Here is a 19,698-nt window from a genome sequence, read left to right on the forward strand (position 1 = left end):
CAAGAATTTCCTTTTTGGTTTCTTTTTTGGAAGCGTTAGGCATTCCACGTGCGCTGCGGTGTTTATCACTGGGCCCTTACGGTTGGCAGTGTGCTGTAAATTCCACACGAACATCCTTCTTATCACGAAACATTTCACCCCTTCGATAGGTAGTACAGAACGTTGATTGACGGTAAATTGAACCAAATATACCTTTTCACCATCTCAGCGTACTTTAAGGCACTGGGTCACAAATTGGCCGCTGATAGTTTTGTAATGGGTATACGCTTTTTATTTTTTAAGCTTTGGGTGAACTTGCCAACATGGTGTAGTACTTTAACGTGCCCAATTGTGAATTGAATTATAAAAAAAAAACAAGAGTCCTGTTTGTTGAATAATAGGGAAACGATTTCAAGGAGTAATTTTAGAAAAAAACAAAAGTAGGTACATCTATGATATTACGCTTTGCTTTATACCTATGTAGTGAGCGACTCCCGAGACACGTCGAGTAGAAGGCTTCTTATTTATTAAGAGCACACTGGGCGATACATTGTGTAACGCAGCTACACATAGACGATCCTAACACATAGCCTCATCTCCGGCTTCGCTACGCGAGCTGTTCGACCAGCGCAGCGACGGAGAGAGTCTTCCAGAAGATCAGCCACGTGGTCGGAGATGAAGAGATGACAAGCGGCGACGCAGCCAGGACCCGCAACAACCACGAACCTCTGGTTCGGTCCCCCTTATATCTGTCCCGGCGCAGCCAAGCTCCACCTCTGGCCACGCCCCCTTTCCAGAACCTTCGAGCTGGTTCCCGGAGCTTCTCGACTGACTCCGCCTTTCACCTTTACCCCAGATATGGCCCCCTTATAATAAGGCTTTATGTAATGCAGCCGTGACCGTAATTACCACTCCCAGCCGACAGGTGTCCCGCTGTCATTACACCTATATGGATTCCAGCCAAAGGTGTGAATCTATCAGAAGTGTAGATGTTCAAGCAAAGGGCCACTAGGGTAGGGAGGGTAGTGGCAGTTGCTCCCCACCCTTTAAAGTCTTTTAGAGGTCATTGTATGCAAAATACTATTTTTGATATTTTTCATGAATGTCACATTGTAAACATAATAATGAAATACTTTTGCTGGAACAACAGCATGCGGAGCTTGTTGCACCACTGTGTGCAAGCACTCATTAATTCAACCACACTGAATATCAAAGCACTTCCACGTTGCTGCATGTGGGATCCGAAAAATATTGATTCCAGTGTGGGAGTGATGAAATATAGCAGTACTGGCTTAGCAGTGTCGGCCCTGTGCCTGGTCGTCCCTTTGACCATGCCTCTCTATGTTTACAAGATGATTTGGCAAACCATTTGAGGTTGGATTCAGAGCAGGACACGGGTGATGTTGGCGATGAGTAACGGATGTGGATTCCCATGGTGAGGACTGTTGGAGACGTGAGTGTGCTGCTTCGGCAGGGCTTGCCATCGACAGCAGATCCACAGATGTGTCTGAGCAAAGTCCTATGGGGAGCAGGGTGGAGTATTGGCCGTGGGCTACTAATTGTTCGTGGTAACAATGGAATTATACACTCCTGGGAGAAAAAAAGTGTGATGGAAGTTAAATAAAGAATTATACAATATTGGCTTGTTCATCAAATTCAGAAAAAAGTTGTACGTTGTAAATACTGTTGTGTGGAGTTTATTGTGGCCTGAAAACCCTACAGACAGCGGCCTCAGAACTACTCTTCACCAAACCACAATTTCATGTCCATGTGGGTCTACACAACAATGGATTTCACCAGCCACGATCAATGCTTTCCACCATTTGTGCACATCAATATGTCCCACTGCATCAATTTGATGTTTTGCCCACGGTGTATGGCAAATTGGTGAATTCAACGTCTATTCTTACCTAAACAGTGAATTTGGCAAACACTGCCAGACCAAAACAACCTTGGGTGTAGTTGTAGGAAATGATAAATGATCTTAATATATTGTTTTTTAATGTCTAGTGACCCGTGAAACGTGGTCCCGCCCTGCTGACTATGGCCATCATCCAAGAATTGCAAATACAAAGCAACTAATGTTTTAACGTGTACCGCTAAAATATGTAACGTCGCATTCTTTACGCTTGCACGACACTAGCCACACAAAATACCACCACTTGCACATTTTGATGGAATGCAATCGCTGTGTGCATTCGTAAAGATAAGGTACATACGGTTTATGTTAAACACCATTTCAAAAGCACAATATGTCCAGCCGCTTGCTTCATTTTCACTGAGCGATGTTACGTGTGTCAGTGTGGACAGGCCATATCAACTTTCTCCCCCCTCCTGGCATTGACTAGTGTAGCGAGTGACTTCAGCAACGGGTTTAAATTGCACTATTATGATGAGCTTTGGATGCACATTGCACCTTCCCAGATACTGATCACCACAGCTCTTCCTATCGAGCTCAAGCTGGGCTGTGCAGGGCTCATTCTCCAGCGTGAGCAAGAAGCAGCATAGGGCTACCAGCTCCGACTTCCACCTTACATTGGCCAGGCTCTCTGGAGAGATCTGTACAATGCTGTGTTTCCATAGGCCATGGAACTCGAGTACTTATACCAGCACAACGAGAATGACAAGTTGTAGACTTAGAAGACCAAAGACCTTAATTATCTTTCAGATGTGTATGAGAATGCATGATTTGGCAATAAAAATAAAACACATTTTTAAGTAACCTGTATTTAATAAACTACTTTGCTTAAATTAATACTCATTCTGGAATGGGATACTTACTAACAGAGTACAGTATATACTATATATTTTTGCCAAGAAAGAATTTCCATGAGCCGCGACACACATTCGTGTGTTTTCAAAGAAACAGTTGTACAAGCTGAGCAGTGTGCATCGGTGCTTTGGAACAAGCCACTGTAAAAAAATACTGCCAATTAACTTGTAATCGTTAAAAGGATAGTGTGTTGCCCTCGGTAATGTAATACCCCAGGCTGCATGGGCTATAACCAACCAGCTGCGTTCTCAGCTTCACAGGTTTCTCGACCTCTGACTCTGGGCCTTGACCCCCAATTGCAGCGTAAGTGGGGGGGGGGTATACAATTTTCAAAAAGGTTTCTCACCCCCCCATCCCCCCCGAGTCACCCGCTTATAAAAGAGTCCTCCCCGCGGCACTTGCCGTGATAGATGAAGCAGAATCCAGTGACGCACATGATGTACGAGTTCGAACTAAATTGGGCAATGCTTTTCCGACGTGGGCACATAGTGTGTGCGTGCGCGCGCGCAAGGGCTTTCAAGAGCAGCGGCAATGTGTCAGGGCGGTCACGCAGGGGGCTATTCATCATGCAGGGAACATCACAATTCGGTGAACCAGGCTGAACCCGAGATGCACCTTTGACGCGTGCTTAAATCCCCTTTCAGGAAACAACCTTCGTTTCAAGATACTCGCCCACCCCGTTGTAAACATTTTGTGTCCCAGGGCACGGGCCCTGGATTAGCACCCTGCTTGTCAACTTTCGTACACGAACTGGCTCCGAGGCCTCGTGGTAGGAAACGAAACTTCGTGCATCGGTGCGGCTGATCGCCGAGGCAACGTTGTCGTTGCACTCACGAAGCAGCGACGCATTTTGCGCAGACTGGCGTATGACAAGTGATTTACTGCGAATGTCCAAACGAACAGCCAAGAAGATCGTCTCAGAAAGTCGAGAGTACGGTTGGAACGTCTATGGAAATTCAGGAAATGAGTTTGGATAAAGTGTAAAACGTCACCCTCCCGTGGTGAACGTGTGATCCCGCATTGGGTGAAGTTACATCAGTGCACGCAGCCTCTTTGGCAGTGCCCGTAAGGCTGCACATTTAAACAAGGTTGACTACAGTCTTCTAAAGGTTAAACATCATCTTCTTGGTTCTTTCGGTAAAGTCACGTAGAAGGGAAATAATAAAAATAAGACATAATAAAATACAATTCTCACGACGTTTCGGCCACAACGCAAGCAGCCGTCCTCAGGTGAAGAACAGGGCTGTCGGAAAGACACCTACAGACGTGGTGTTCATTCAGACGCTGTCTTTCCGACAGCACTGTTCTTCACCTGAGGACGGCTGCTTGCGTTGTGGCCGAAACGTCGTGAGAATTGTATTTTATTATGTTTTATTTTTATTCTGATATTATTTCCCTTCTACGTGACTTTACCAAAAGAACCAAGAAGATGAATCCCTGCAGTCACGAAAGCTTTAAATCGAAAGTTAAATATTATCCTCACGAATCTTCATTAACAGGGCTATGAATAAAATAAAAGTCACACAAAGTCATACATCACACGGCTGTCAATGTTCTCAAAACTAAATGTCTCACTTTTTAAACACCGTAAAACGTCGCAAGCACAGCGTTGTGAATGTTGAAAAACGGTTGCCATTAAAAAGCAGTCGGACATTCTACCTGATATGTGCCTGTCACTTGTCGAGAGCTAGAATATTGATGCGGAACCCTGACCGTGTGGGTCCCCTGTGCAACAGTGTACGGGCACGGCACCCTCTGCAGAGTAATTATAAAAACACAAACAGGACGGTGCTGTGGCTTGCTTGAAAGCTTGAAAAAAACGGGAGGCCAATAAATAATTTACCAGTGGCTATATTGCGTTGTGTGCTTAGCCTGGCATTTCATCGTTTACATTCTCTTACGTACAGGAACACCGTAGGGTAATTGCTGACATGTAGCACGTGCCAATTTACGGGAAATTGTGAAATGTAACATTTTCAAGTGACCTCAGGTTCAAACGCGTAAGAAAGAGCGGCGTTCGCGTGGCCATCGGCGTTAAATGCGGTTGACAATAAAGACAGCAATAACGGTGTGTAAACCATAGCAAAACAACATTCCACCGTTATACCTACCACAACAATCGCCTCTCCGATTCTTAGAACATGTTCTGACATCAGACACTGGGCTGTAGATGCCAGCCATGGCACAGTGCACTCCGCAGTTTTCCTGCCCAGAGGCTAGGATTGGTGGACCGCTTGCAGAGAGAAGCTAATGCTTTTTCAAATTTTTCTTTCACCGACTATTTGAGAGTGAACCCTGAGAACAGAGACCTTTATGTTAACCCACAAGCAATACCATTCTCTAGTAGGTACTGTCATAGTAAAGGCACTCCATCTGGAGACTCACAATGTATTGGCAAAAAAAACGATAAGTGGAACCGACTGTAGACCCAATAATCATCACATCGCCCTTGCTATCTCTGTGCATCACTATTTAGCATGGATCCTGCATGGTCAAGCTCGAGCCATAGCTTACACTGCATCCGATGAGCACGAGAATCGAGTGAGGATCTGAGTACAGATCATTCGGCGAGCCTGCAAGTCACACTGAGGGTGGGAACATAACCATCCACCCTAAGATGAACATTTAAATTTATTCACGTACACATTCGAAATTATAAGGCTGACAATTGATACAATGGTAGTTAGCTGACATCTGGACATTACATAATTACATAATTTAAATAAAACACACACACACGTGCTCGCACGCCAACACAAACACATACAGGGATACGACGAAGTGCATGACCCTAATTTATCTCTCGTTGCAATAGCTGCACATTCTTGCAAAAACGCCGCGAATGCAACCTATGTTTTTCTTTCCCCAGGGTTCATAAGTCATGGAATATCAGGCATGGGAGTCAGGCGACTTGAAAGGCGAAAGTCTTCAGAGTTCGGGAACTAGGTGGCATTTTAACCACATGGGTATTGAGTGCATATATTTAACCAACACCTGTTCATTCATGAATTTGCTATTGTGTTTCCAAAATATTATTTTTATTATAATCAACCGAGCATTGAATGAATGAGCAAAGTTTACATCGTGTAGATGACACTATCAAGTGTTGCTGGTGCTGCTTTCTCTAGATGCATGATGGCCGGATGTGTTATTGTTAATTATTATTATATTAATAACTTTGTGTGTATATATATATAACGATCAAGTGTGCCCACGGATAATACAGAAGCAAAGAATTCTGGCCTCGGGCTCGTCTCGAACACCACGAAGAAATTGGTGAGGTGCGTCAGCTGGCCGCCAACCATTCTGGATGAGCAAGCGCGAGGCCGTCATCGTTGCGCTACCCCAGCGCCGAGTAGCGCGCTTAAATCACCGTATCTCGACGCCGCGCCTACATCCGTTGTCAAACACACAAACACGCGAGTTCATCGTCACGAAAGCTGCGGAGGCGGCGGAGGCAGCGGCGGCGTTTCACACGGCTAGCTGTGCGAGCGAGTTGCGAAGGTCGGCGAGCTCGGAGATCTTCCCGTCGAGCGAGCGCAGCGACGCCTGCAGCTGGGCCCTGCGCGTGGCGTCGCGAGCGCGACCGTCTGCCAGGCGCCGCTCCAACTCGCGCAGCTGGCTCTCCATCTGATGGGCGCGCTCCTCGGCAGCCTGCTCACACCCAGGTGTGACGGCGGGTGTGGGGGAGATACCGGGAATGAAATGATTTGCCGTCAGACTCGACAAATTGTTGGACGATGTCGCTTTGGCAGAGTTGCACGAAAACATACAGCGACAAATGCTCAACACGTTCGGCTATAACACTGCCCTTAGGATTCTATAATCGGTGATGTTTCGCACACGTGCGGTGTGCTATGAAGAAGCACCCATTGCCCAAAATGTCGCCTATTATATATTTTCACGACTGACTAAAGTGCAATTCTTCTCAGCCTGCTCACCAATGACTGCGCAAATGAAAGCGTCAAAGAAAAAAAATTGCTTCTGAACAAATTCCAGGTCTAAAGATGTGATATTGATTTGACTCACATGCGACAAAGATTCCTCTTATACGTAGAGCAGGTCACGAAAGTGCTTCCCTCGACTGTGTGGACCGGAATCTCAGAGGTAGCCCTGTGATATTTACTTCCACGGCTCATTTTCTAACACAAAGGGACGTAATGCTGCGTCTCGCCGTGATGGCAACATCACAATCGGGATTAAATCTGGGACAAAATAAATGAAATAAGAAAAACAAGAAAAGTTTACACTCACCATACATGGCACCGAATTGTGTGTATCATGAATCAATCATTTTTTGGGTGATGCAATTATTTTGTGACGTTGCCTTTAGACGAATGAATAAGATGGAACAAACAGAAGATAGGACAAGATAGACAGAACAAATGAGGTACGTAATGGAGACAAAGGAGATATTACAGGTGAGGCCGTATACATGAGACCGACAATGTAGACTGTGCACACTGGACACAGAGTACAAACAAAATACTATAAACAAGACAAAAAAGAATAAATTCCTGCAATGAATCATGGAGGGCATGTCAAGGAGGCTTTCAGATGTGACAGGCCTGCTCGGAGAGCTCACGGTGGCCTTGGCTGACTGCTAAGCCAGTATTGATGAGATCTTTGCTTCTTCCAGAGAGCCATCCATTATGATACCAACTTCTCGAGAGTGGAGTGTTATTGATCTCAGCGTGGAGACCAATTTTGGCACGAAATATCTCCTACAATGCGTCATTGTTTTTTCCACATTTGAGCGCATGGAAAATAATGAGACCCACGTTTTAGGTTCGTGACAATTAATTCATCACGTAGTTAATAAACGCAAAGAAGCACATTGCCATACGATATTTAAAAAAAACATTATAATCGCGAATATGATCTGTATTGGAATAACGGAGCCACAAGGAAAATAACTATCACTCAGATGTAATTGTAACTTAAGCAGCTGCATGGCCAAACGCTATCCCAAAAAACTTTGCAACGAGCGAGCGCTGAGGATGGGAAGAAAAACAAACAGTCAGAGAACCCTAAAGATGGCGAAAAATGCAGTGTAACTCCAGGAAGACGGCCCACGTGGCTTGAGAAGCGCCACGCTGAGACACGCCAAATCACCCACGTGTGCATTGTTGGCCACACATCCCGCTCCCAGTCTTTATTGCGGCAAAAACACCCGTGGGGGCCAAAATGTGGGAATGCTCTGAGGTCTGGATCAGGGACGGGAATCAGATATGCAGTTTCTAAATACTCAGGGGAGTTTTTTTATGTTGTTGTTTCCCTAAACATAATAAGGGCCCACTGTGGTAAAACACGTGAGCTTCGTCCATCGAAGACCAAAACAAATATATAAATAACCCTGACATGCAAATAAACAATGCAGAGTAAATGCCATTGCTGTAAATGATGAATAATGTGGTCCTCTCCTGCCAACGCTTTACCCTCCCATCAAGAGTGGCTATAAAAATGCATTGGGCAATTTTGTTTGGCGCCTGACAAAGCCACAATTCACGGGAAGATTCGGCACGATGCGGTGGAGACACGTTGATACCGCCGGAGCCACGCTGTGGCTCATGGGATTTACTGTCTTGGAAAGCAATGTTTGTCGATGTCTCCTTCGATGCTGCACTTTACAAAAAATAACAGGTTACAAAAAATAACGGGCCAGGAGTAGAATCCTCTACTCTTTCAGTAGGATCCTGGCTGGGTTTGTTTTTTCAATTCCTTATTAATATATTCAGTAACAATCAAATTATTGTCATTCTGTAAATGTGCTATTGCAGGTTTTGCGAGAACTACCTTTAGCTTTTGAACGACATCCTCTTTCTGTCTGTGCACCTGATTAGAATCCTCTGACATCATCTTCAGCGTCCCCAGCTCCTGCCACGAACACAAAATTACACGCTCACGTGAGGCATGTCGCGTAAGAAAAAAAAACACCACATTTCTGGGAGGCTCAACGAGTATAAAAGGTGAGCAGGCAGCACCTCTCTCCGTAAGCCCCACCAACTTTACATAGCCACCCCAACTCAATCACGAGCCTTGCGTCCACACGGAGTGGCCTCCTCCTCGCTCTCCCTGAGCTTGGCCCTGCCATCCTCAGATGGGTCATGCTCTTGGCCGGTATGAAACCAGCAAATTTTGAACCGCAATGAAATCACGATTTTTTCCAAAAGTGTTTCTGGACATCGGGACAGGCTTCCGGGAAACCGGGACTGCACTGGCCAAACCAGGGCATTCGGTAGCTTCACTCTCATGTGAACAGTCCCCGGCCAAACTCAGACATTTCAAAGCTTCCTGCTTCCTCAGTGAACGGACACTTGACGCGGAGGTTTACGAACTAAAACATCGAGCGGACAGCGCTGCGTCTCTGCACACTCATTGTGTGTACAGCGGCGAGGGGGAGAGCGGGCGAGGACGTGCAGGTGGCTCGCACGCAAGCGGGGGCACCGCGAGCGGCCGCCCTCGTTAATGTCGACGCACGTGCACCCACCTGCTCCCGCTCCGCGAGGCGAGCCTCCAGCGCGGCCACGCGCCCGCTCAGCTCCGCGTTCCGCACCGCCAGCGCGTCAGCCTCGGCCTTCCGGCCCTCCAGCTCGGCCACCTGGAGGGGGCAGCGTGGAGGGGTCACGGGGGGGGGTCACGAAAGTACGTGCGCGCGCGCCGCGAAAACAGCACGAGCAGCGCACACCTGCTCAGCGGGCACGCAGTGTGCGTCCAGCAAGGAAGGGGGCCTGGTGGTTCAAGCCTCCTTGGGGTGTGGGGATGATGCACTGGGATGCCAAGCTTGTGATTCTTTGACGACATCACTTGCAATTGCATTTGACGAATACCCTTGTCAGTTTACGCATTAGTACGATAGTCACCCCATATCTGTTTCATGTTTCTGTAAATTCTGTAATTTAATTATAATTGCACTATAATTGGTCTGAAAATTACGAATTATTTAACACTGATTATTGTTTGTTAAATATGTTTGATTACTCGTGACGCAGTTGTTTTTGCTCTCATTTCTATTTGATTCATTGCTATAATCTTGCTTGTCATTTTGGTGATACAGCACAAGAGCCCTCCTGAAGTGCAGTCTGTAATCCAGCACGTTTGAGATGGGATTGATAGGTGGATTGCACAAAATTCACCACGCAGTGTTATGATGATGATAATAAGACATTCTTGGTTCTTTCAGTAAAGTCACGTAGAAGGGAAATAATAAAATAATACAATTTTCACAATTTTTCTTATTTCCTTTCTACGTGACTTTACCGAAAGAACCAAGACGAAAGCTTTAAATCGATAATAACACAATTTATATCTCCTGGAAGGCCCCACAAAGCCTCAAGCATTTTTCTGCATCTGTCCCACATTTGGATGTTCAGCCAATTCCTTTTTAAATAACGCTTTGCAAATGAAACGAAAGTCAAATGCCCAAGAAAAAAAAAGACTACAGGGGGATAACCCAAAAGGCCGCACAGATGGGATCATGAACATAACAGCCAATTCCCGGACTCCTCGCAACTCGGTGGGTTAGGAAGGGTTTATAAATTGTCTTTGAGCCATGCATCAAAAGTGTTGGATTACAGGTGTACACCACCACACCTGGCTGATGCGGCCAGCAGATGGCAGTAGAGCAAGTGGCTTGTTGACATACCTCAAGGCACGTCGTGTTTTGTGTTATCCGTCGGGGGCATTGTCCTGGTGTTCTCGTTTCACGCGAAATAACCAGCCGCGGTTTCGCCCAATAACCTCCCCTGCCCGGGAATCCTCTTGGAAACCAAACGTTATCCTCAAGTGAATCTTCTCCGGGTAAATATTTAAAAAATAAAAAAAACATTGCCACTGTGCTTGCCCTCTAAACAGCATTTGCTGGCTATTGTTGAGGTATACGAGGTACGTGAAGGTGAAATCTTGCAGAAACCTTCATTTATGTATGTACATTGAACTTCTTTCGCACCGTACGTAGCCGACCGTGCTGGTCGGAAGATTAACGTTCATCAAGGGTGCACGAAGGAAGAGCGGAAGGAAGAGGCAGATAGAACCTCACGTGGTAGAAGCTGGCTAGGCCAGGTGTGCATGTATCAGAAGTAGTGTGCATGTATCAGAAGTTGCCCTTTGCCCCCGCCCCCCCAGTGTAATATGAGGTGTGTTCCTTATATTGTAACGGTGCTTATATTAGGAGAGCTTTTATCTGTCCACATCTGTTGTAAACAAAATTTCGAAGTAAAATGTGCTCTTTCTCAAGGGGAGCAGCAGATGGAAATAGCGTGCACCTCGGGTGCAGTTTGATGGCGTTGACGATGTTTAACGATGCCGAGCGATGGGAGATTTGGAGCCCCCTGCCCGGTTTGCGTATTCGTGCGCGCTGGCTCCGGCAATCGTTATTCACCGAGATCAATTCACAAGGTGCCAAAGCAATCGCCGTCAAACTTTAAGTTGCGCAGTGGCGCTCTATTCTCTATCCACGGTGATCCACGCACGGATATCCCATTTATTTCAAAATAGCACTCTTTCTTCTGAACAGGTGATTGGATATTCGGGAAGCAATTGCCCATATCTTTCAAAGGCGAGTAATAAAAGATGTAATACGTTCGTTGAAAATGGAGGAAGACATGTAGGAGGCTCAGAAATGAAATGTAATTTTCCCTATATTTCATCCCCATTAGTTTAACACCACCCTGAATTTCTCAATGCAGGTGAAAAGAACTCAAGGACGATGAAATGCAGCGACGTCCTGTAGCCGCTGCGCTGAGAACGAACGCACTTCTTCTTCTTGCCGTTGGCCGCACCTTGTGCTGAAGTTGCTCGCACTCGTGCCGGCACGCTGCCATCTCCGCTGCCCACGTTTCCGTGCGGCCCGGGGCCTGCATGCCAGCCACAGGGCCCATCGAGAGGGGGCGGACCCCTTTGCCGTTCTGCGGGGGCCCATCCCGGCGCAGCACCGCCGCCTCGGTTGGCCTGCGCACGAACGCACGAGCACATTCAGTCGACCCCTTGATTCGATGACGAGTATGGTACGCAAGTACGTTCAACTTTATTTCGCACCATACGTAGCCGACCGTGCTCATCGGTGGTGCGGAGAGTAACGTGGCTCCGGCGCCGGGGAGACAAGTAGCAAGGTCGAGTGGCGAGGCCTTGGGGAAACGGTGTGCCCGATCGCCGTTATCAAGTTGTCATCGCGGCTCCTCCTACTTGGCGGCCCACGTGGCCACGAACGCGATCAATTTAATTTTATCCGAGGCCACAGACGCCGCTGAGAACCCGTTCACGAAAAAATACGTGCCTCTGCCAACAACTGCCAACGATGCACATCCGTCTCATTTTGGAAAGTTGGGAAAAAATTGGTCACTCTTCTCGATGTGCTAAATTGTGAAGGGGATCCAATATGCAGAACTTGTTTGAAAGCAACTCCATGAATTAAATAACAAGAAAGATTAATTTCCTACAATGTGGGGATGTATTACAAATGCAACCATGCACACAGCTGCGCGCACTACCTCTGGGAAACAAACGTTCGCATATTGTTGTGCAAGTCAGTCCTACTTCACTTCAACTCAGTGGGTCATGAAAACCTAGAGATGCAGCCCTTTAGCTGTGTGCTTGATTGTGGAAAGGCATTCGGAATCTGTATTCGGCATACGGGCGGCAGGCTTAGAATGCCCTGGTTTATTACACACCAGGCGCACACTTCACTTGCAAGTGGGGTTAGTGCACACGTGCGCACGTGTGTACGTCATCACAACAGGACCGGGTTAAGCGGATCTCCCAAGCCACACGTACTTCTCCGACACCGGAGGGCGCGGCCTCTCGTTCAGCTTGTTGAGCCTCTCCAGCGGGCCCAGAGGTCTCGGTGGGAGCTTGCCAGTGTCCGTGGTGGAGGACGGCCCCGTGCCGGACCCCTGCACGAACAGAAAGCCAACAATTTGTCTGTAACCGGTGACCCCCCACGTGAAATGGGACAGGTTGCCTTGAAGTCACAACGTTGCTGCCCATCTCCCACAAACACAGGGGCTGGAAGGGCGATTCGTGTCTCAGAATGAAGCAGACACAAAATGGGACATCGGTCATGATGACATGACATGGTTAATCAGCTCCACATTGAGATATTAACCAGGCATTCTCTTTGTGTGGTGCCTCGAAAAAAAATTACAAATTTTGTGTCATCATGACATAATTCCACTAAAACGAGTATGGGAAATAAACAGAGGTCGGGAGCAAAGAGCCAAGGTATGTCTGCAACTGACAGCTGGGATATAGGAGTCAGCTGACCCGACTGCTCCTTGCGCACTTCACATGAATTGCTGTAGAACAACGGACGGTATATACGTGTGACAGCAGGCTAATGGGTCTGTAATTCCTCAAATGAGTTGTGTATCCTTTTTTTTTTTCAAAGAAAAATAATTCAGCATTCAATCCATGATGAGGTATTTCATTTAAGCTGTAAACATTTCGTAAACAGGTCCACTAATTTTGTTTAAACAACTGGACCCCGCTACGTTATTGATGTCCACAATTATTGCATCGAGTCTGGAAGCTTTTTTTGCTTAACAGTGCAAAGGACAGAGATTACTTCCTTCTTCAGGTGCGAGATCTGGAATCTACTTTTCCTCTTCCTGCAGGACACACCACGAGAAGAGACGACGGCCGACGGACGAAACAGAGGACGGGACGGCAGCCAAAAGAGAGAAGCACTCAGGATTGAAAACCGCCGCTGGCACGGAGTGATGAGATTGGCTCGTGTGCAGGAACCGTGAAGGATGGCATCGGGATGGAGAGTCTTTCATCCAGTATGGAATGTCAGTGATGGTGGTGGTGGTGGTGAACTACCACCACCATGCTTCAAAGTTCATCGGATTTCTACAGGATAAACATTCTGTTTTTAACTAGAAATTCCGCACAAATGTACGTAACGCATATACTCTCAATGGAACTGTCTTGTCTTGCTGTTGCGTGCTCCACTGACATTCCGGCTTTACAGAATGCCTTAACATTTGAATGCAAAATTTTGTATGGACAATGAGTGCATGGCACCTGAAAGCAAGGCCTTGCAGGGGGGATGATGTTTGCCTCTATCCCGTGTACAATCAATTTCAGATGAACCCCACAGACTACGTCTTTTCTCACTGCCAGTTAAATAACAGAACACTCAATACACATCTGCCAGTTATTTTGGTAAGATGTAATATATATATGTTTATACAGGAATATAGAAACGCATCGGGATATATTATCCCTTCGCGGTCCTCTCAATGTGCTTGTATTTTGCGAAATTGGCATGACCGAAGGTGTATGTATAACTTTAGAAAAACTTCTACGCTGTTTATTTTGCTGTTTTTATGGCCAAGTCCCACAGGAAAAAAATGCATCTAAGTTTTATGCATTCTATATTTGGTGCCTGGCGTTTAGACCAAACACACGATGGATTAAATGAAGAAAAAATATGTTTATACAAAATAGCATTTGTTATTTTTATTGCTATTTTTTAAATACGTTAATTTGTAAAATGTTCTTCTCCGGCTTAACGTTAATATTTTTGGCTATTTCATTATTAATTTACTTCCCTCGTTTAACAAGAGTGTGCGGGGTTCATGCAAGCTGGCTTGGTGAGCGCCGCTGGCAAAACTCCAAAGCAAATCATTCTTGGTTTGGTTGCGTGATTTGTGTGTTTAAACAATGTGCTTCTATCAGCTGTGCTAACAAAACAACAACCGAGGCTCAAAACACTCACACCGTACCTTGAGCCACGCCACCAGTGCTTCCAGTACTCAGGCCAAAGTTGAGGGCATCAGAGAAACGCGTTCAGAATTTGTCCCGGCAGTGTTGGATTCGTCAACACATTCGCGGACGACCTCGGTTTAATTCCCGGCAGAGGTCGCAACCGGGTACCCGATACCCGTACCCTACCCGATACCCGACCACCCGTACCCGGCCGGGTACGGGTACCCGTTTGCGACCCTGGTGCGGCCGGGTACGGGTAGGTCGTGAGTCACTGGTGAGTAACCGTTTGTCACTCATTCCCCAACGTCTTGTCTCTTCTCACAATTCAAGTTCCTAGAATCAACCCACCCGCGCCTGCAACATGGCTTCATCCCAGAGGTAGGGTACGGGTACAGGTAGGGTACGGCCGGGTATGGGTACGGGTATCCATTTGCGACCCTGGTGCGGCCGGGTACGGGTAAGGAATCAAAACCCGTTAGCGACCTCCGATTCCTGGCCAAGGCTAACATCAGTGGCGAGTGTGATGCTACGCGGGCCAGGGTGCTCACCTGATGTCCACCAACCCAGACTCGCCAGTGTGATCGTGTAAAGTTAATCGACCCCCAGGGCTTCATCCAGAAGTGGACTGCCAAAGGGGGCCAAATATTCAATCTTGACTTAAACAATTCGTGACTGCAGGAATTCATAATACTCTTTGGGTCTTTCGGTGAAGTCACGTAGATAGAAAAATGAGAAAATAAGAAAAAAAATCAACAAAGATTGTGTGTCTTAGTGTGTCTTTCTCCTGATTTTCAGGCTTGCTTGCTGTGCCATCGTACTCGCAGCACCACGTTTTCTTTTGGACCACTCATTGATATGCTAATTTTTTCTAACCCCCCTCCCTCTCTCTGCCTCCGCCCCCCCTCTGTCTATTTAAGGCCACCCCACAGAGACGATCACCCCTCTCTGTCACCTGTGTTGCTCTCGCTATGTATGTATCTTGTGATATCTGTCTGCTAATATGTCTGTCTATAGTTTTCTGGTTAGATATTATGTCGCTATTTCATTATACCTGATGATGATTGCTTGTGTTGCAATCGAAACGTCGTATTCTATTATTTAATTTAATTTATTATTTTATCTTTAGACGTGACTTAACCGAAAGAACCAAATAATAATTCCTGCAGTCACGAAAGTTCTAAAATTAAGAAAGATTTGTTCATGAAGGCATCCAGATATATAAACACAGACACAATTTCAACCGAGAGGATGGGTACAAACTGAGCAATCATTGGAAGGACGTTATTAACCAGATAAAGTCGCAACTGGCTGTGATGATTCCATCCTACCTGCCTATGTTAGCAGTTATTTCCGACTCTCTGAGTTACATTACCTTGTTAAATGTCTCTACATTAACAGGCTAAATGTCTCACTAACATAGCTGCTGCTCCCTTTTCATCAATACGGCAGTGGCGCTCGTTGTTTAATCGGCTGAATGTCTCTCATCAACACAGCCGCTGCTGCGGGAGCCGTCTCACATTGACACGCTAATCTCTAATCTCGACCAATGCAATGGCTTCTTCAGCACCGTAGTCGTGGGGTTACATTAACAGATTGAGATGCTAATATCTAACAATACAATGGCCGAGGTATACCGACCTCTGCGATCTTACATTTACTTGCAAATTCCATCTCTAGCCCCGCCCACTTACCCTTGGTTTGTGCCCTTCTCAAACCTTTATAACCTTTGACTGCAGCAGCTCTCTCGCTGCATTTCTTCCTGCCTCAGCAGTCCACCTGCTGTATTTTTTCACCTGAAGACGATTGCTTGTGTTGCGATCGAAACGTCGTGATTTTTATTATTATTTTTCTATCTATGTGACTTTACCGAAAGACCCAAAGAGGCCAAATATTAATTACGTATATATTGTTTATGTTTACATTGACACGAATGCATCCAGCACGCACGAATGCGGTACAGCAAAGCGAGTTAATTTGGATTTTCTTTTGTAAATTGTGGGTACCCCATCTAATAAAATCCATCTTGCTAGCACGGAAAAACACACTTTTACAACAGCTCCAAATGCCTTGTTTCACAGGACTTGTATAAATATTCAGACTTTCATCCCCGATGCCCTGCCAACAACTGCTATGGCCTTAGTTCAGAATATTTTGTGCGGCCAATGATGGAGTCTTGCACACCCCTGGCAGCCACTGGTGCAGGTTCTGGCAGAGGAGCGAGTTCATCTTGATTCGCATGACACGGCTGCCAAAGCTGCCCTTTGCCCACATTTTTCCTTGAGGACTGCATGTGAAGGAACACGATTTAGCGGCTTAATGGTCAGCACGCTCACCTCCAGGTTCATGGCTTGTCAGATCGAATGCATGCAACGACTAGCTTAAGGAAACCACCTTTTTTGCATGTGTCTTGGCCCCTGGTAAAAGAGCAGGCTAAATCCTTTGGGAGCAAGGAGGACCCCTAACACCTGACAGCAGTATCATCTCAAGTAAAATTGCCTCCCTGAAATGGAGCAGTGGTCATCTCCATTAGTGGCCCCGAGGTCAAGTGGTAGAAATTCCACATTGCTATGGTTGGTGGCCAGCCCTACCATGGGATAACCACTATTAAAAAATAAAAAATATATTTAAAAAATGAAAATAACTAAATTAAATTAAATCACGACGTTTCGGAGGCAACACAAGCTTCCGTCATCAGGTGGAACAGCCACAGCAAAATTACATGACTTTACCGAAAGAACCAAAGAGTATGGATCCTTGCAGTCATGAAAACTTTAAATCTAGAATTAACCACTTTTCACTTCTGACAAAGCAGTACTTATGTTATCCATCCTAGAGGGATGATGGGCTGAGTCAACCTCCGATCGCTCGTGAGTGGAGAGCTATAACCGCCCGGTCAGCTTCTTTTCGCTCATGATGATAGTGAGGATAGTGGAGTTTTTTGGCTAGATGTATATAATAATAATAAGCATTCTGCGAAAGGCTATTCTTGTTCCTCTTTGTGTGCAAGTCGAGTGGTGTCCATGCCCATACCGTGGCAGCGCCATTCACCCCGTCCTGCGTCGGCTGCTGTTTGCCCGCAGAAGCCTCCTTCATCTGCTCGAACTTCTGGGAAAACTGTAAAAGAGGTTGGAGGCAAAACATGATAGGCTCACCGGCTAATTATACAGGAACATCACCACGGTCATTACACATTGCACAAACATTTCAGTAGACATGTCAGAGCAGCTGTACATTTCAGAATAGCCAAGTTTGCATGCATTTGCAGAATTATAAATTGACTTGTGACCACTGCTATAATTCATTCTATAGCCAGAGCATGGTGAATATTTAATGGGATCAGCCAGATGTTCTTTTTGAAGAACTCCCTGTCAGGAAAAGTAACTAAGTGTGATGCGAATTTGCACAGCCATCTATAGAAGGTTGCTCTTTAGAAAACGCAGTCTCCTGGAATATGTTCTGGATCGTTTACATGCCTTGTCTGCTCTTCCCCCCTCTTCTCACCTCATCGCACGGTATTTCGTATCGAAACCGGCACAACTGCATGATATTTCAACCTGACGAAAAGACGAAGACTACGATCCTCCTTACTGTAGTCGACACAACTCGTTTGTCCGTGTAGAGTTTCGTGCATATTTCCGCATTAGTGCCACCGGCAGTGAACTAGAAATAACAAGACGCACAGATGTGCTCGCCAACAGCAGGAAGGCACGACTCCCATCATGCCCTGCCTGCATGCCAGGTGACCACCACGGTGCTTATACAACGCTCTCAGCCTTGTCTAGACCACCAACTCAAGAGATCTGAAATTGTGGCCACATTATTGTTAAGTTCAGCAACAACAAAAAAAGTTAATTGAAAGTGCAAGCACTGTTCCTGATTTCATGGGGCTTGTTCATTATTTACGGGGTGCCATGGATGTGATTTGTCGGCAAACTCCTGCACCAACCTCCATGAGCAGCTTCTCGGAGTTGAAGCCCAGCCCGAACACCGTGTTGGCCTTGCTGTCAGCCCACTGGCCAAACTTCTGCGATGTCTTGGTGAACTTCATGTTTGGCAGGATAGTGCTGTTGATGATGACCTGCCAGGCATGTGTACACAGCCTCGTTTAGACAGCAGTTTATATCTTAATTGCCCTCCACCTTGGTGAATAACTCAAAGTGCACACAATTCGCAGCATCTGGTTTAAAAAACTAAAAAACTTTTCATACCAAAAATAAAAAAAAGTTGCCCGAACACAGCGTCAAAAATATATTTGTTCACTATTTTTCTTTGAAATTAAAAAAATATTTTCCACAAAAGGCAGAAAATAGTATGTGTAATGTACACCCCAACAATCTAGTGTTGCTTTAGCCTTTATTCAAAATACTGAGGTGCAGGTAGGTATACAAAGTAAACACAGATTTGGAGCGTACAGGAATAACACAAAGAATAACTTGCGCCAGCAGCATGAACCACACTGGCGCAATTTTTTTTCCTGATCCAGCGTACGGCCTGATGCTGCACGCGTTACCGAACGGGGGGGGGGGGGGGGAAACGCAGGAGTTCAAAACTCACACGCATAGCCCCGATCTACACCTGAAGTATCCAAGCAACATTGAAGGCAGCATGTGCTTTTAATTGCAATGTATGAATGAATAACAGCATTGTCTTTGTGGTCAGGTGTGGTTTTTTTGTTATCATCAAGGAAGAAAAACCACGCATATGTATGGTTGCTGTACCCACGGGCACCGTTTGTGCTGGGAAGTATATTATTTGAGATAAAGTTTTTGTTTGAAGCCGCATAAGGAGATGATGTCACGTGGCGTGCGACATCGCGAGATGGCGTCACACGTAATGACATCATCAAGACATGCCGTTACACACAATCACGTCGTCATCACGACCGACAAGGCTTATATTTTTTAGTGCTGGTTATTTATCCCCATCTTTTTGATCACATTGGCTGGTGTTCTACAGAATAAGTGGGGCTAACAGTAAAATAACTTTAGACTGCAATTGTGGAATGCTTTGACGTTGTCCGCAGACTGAGTTTCCCTGAAAGATAGTTTCTTAGCTCAATGGACTTCACTCGGGAAATATACCATCTCCATTCCTGTCAACCCCTTATCAGTGCCGCTACCTCATTACAGACCAATTCAGACCTTATTGGTCACCACGTGCCCTTATAGATCTCAACGTTCGTCCTACAAAGTCCCATCACAAGGGAGAAACACAAACAAAGACTTTTTTTGCCCGTA

At 46.0% G+C, this 19,698-nt stretch overlaps 1 protein-coding gene across 2 annotated transcripts in view; it reads right to left on the reverse strand.

Annotated features, from left to right (window-relative positions):
- Positions 1-485: 485 nt before the first annotated feature.
- LOC144935535 (homer protein homolog 1-like) overlaps positions 486-19,698 on the reverse strand; it is a 30,795-nt gene continuing 11,582 nt past the window's right edge. For both annotated transcript variants that reach the window (XM_078862289.1, XM_078862290.1), the window contains exons 3-9: positions 18,408-18,539; positions 17,492-17,575; positions 12,524-12,642; positions 11,533-11,701; positions 9,243-9,353; positions 8,549-8,629; positions 486-6,406 (exon numbers count right to left, since the gene is read on the reverse strand). In XM_078862289.1, the coding sequence (XP_078718415.1) occupies positions 6,224-6,406; positions 8,549-8,629; positions 9,243-9,353; positions 11,533-11,701; positions 12,524-12,642; positions 17,492-17,575; positions 18,408-18,539 (879 nt within the window). In that variant the 3' untranslated portion in view covers positions 486-6,223. The remainder of the gene's footprint in view (positions 6,407-8,548; positions 8,630-9,242; positions 9,354-11,532; positions 11,702-12,523; positions 12,643-17,491; positions 17,576-18,407; positions 18,540-19,698) is intronic.

This window comes from Lampetra fluviatilis, chromosome 13 (assembly GCF_964198595.1).
Source record: "Lampetra fluviatilis chromosome 13, kcLamFluv1.1, whole genome shotgun sequence".
In the NCBI taxonomy this organism is placed as follows: Eukaryota; Metazoa; Chordata; class Hyperoartia; order Petromyzontiformes; family Petromyzontidae; genus Lampetra; species Lampetra fluviatilis.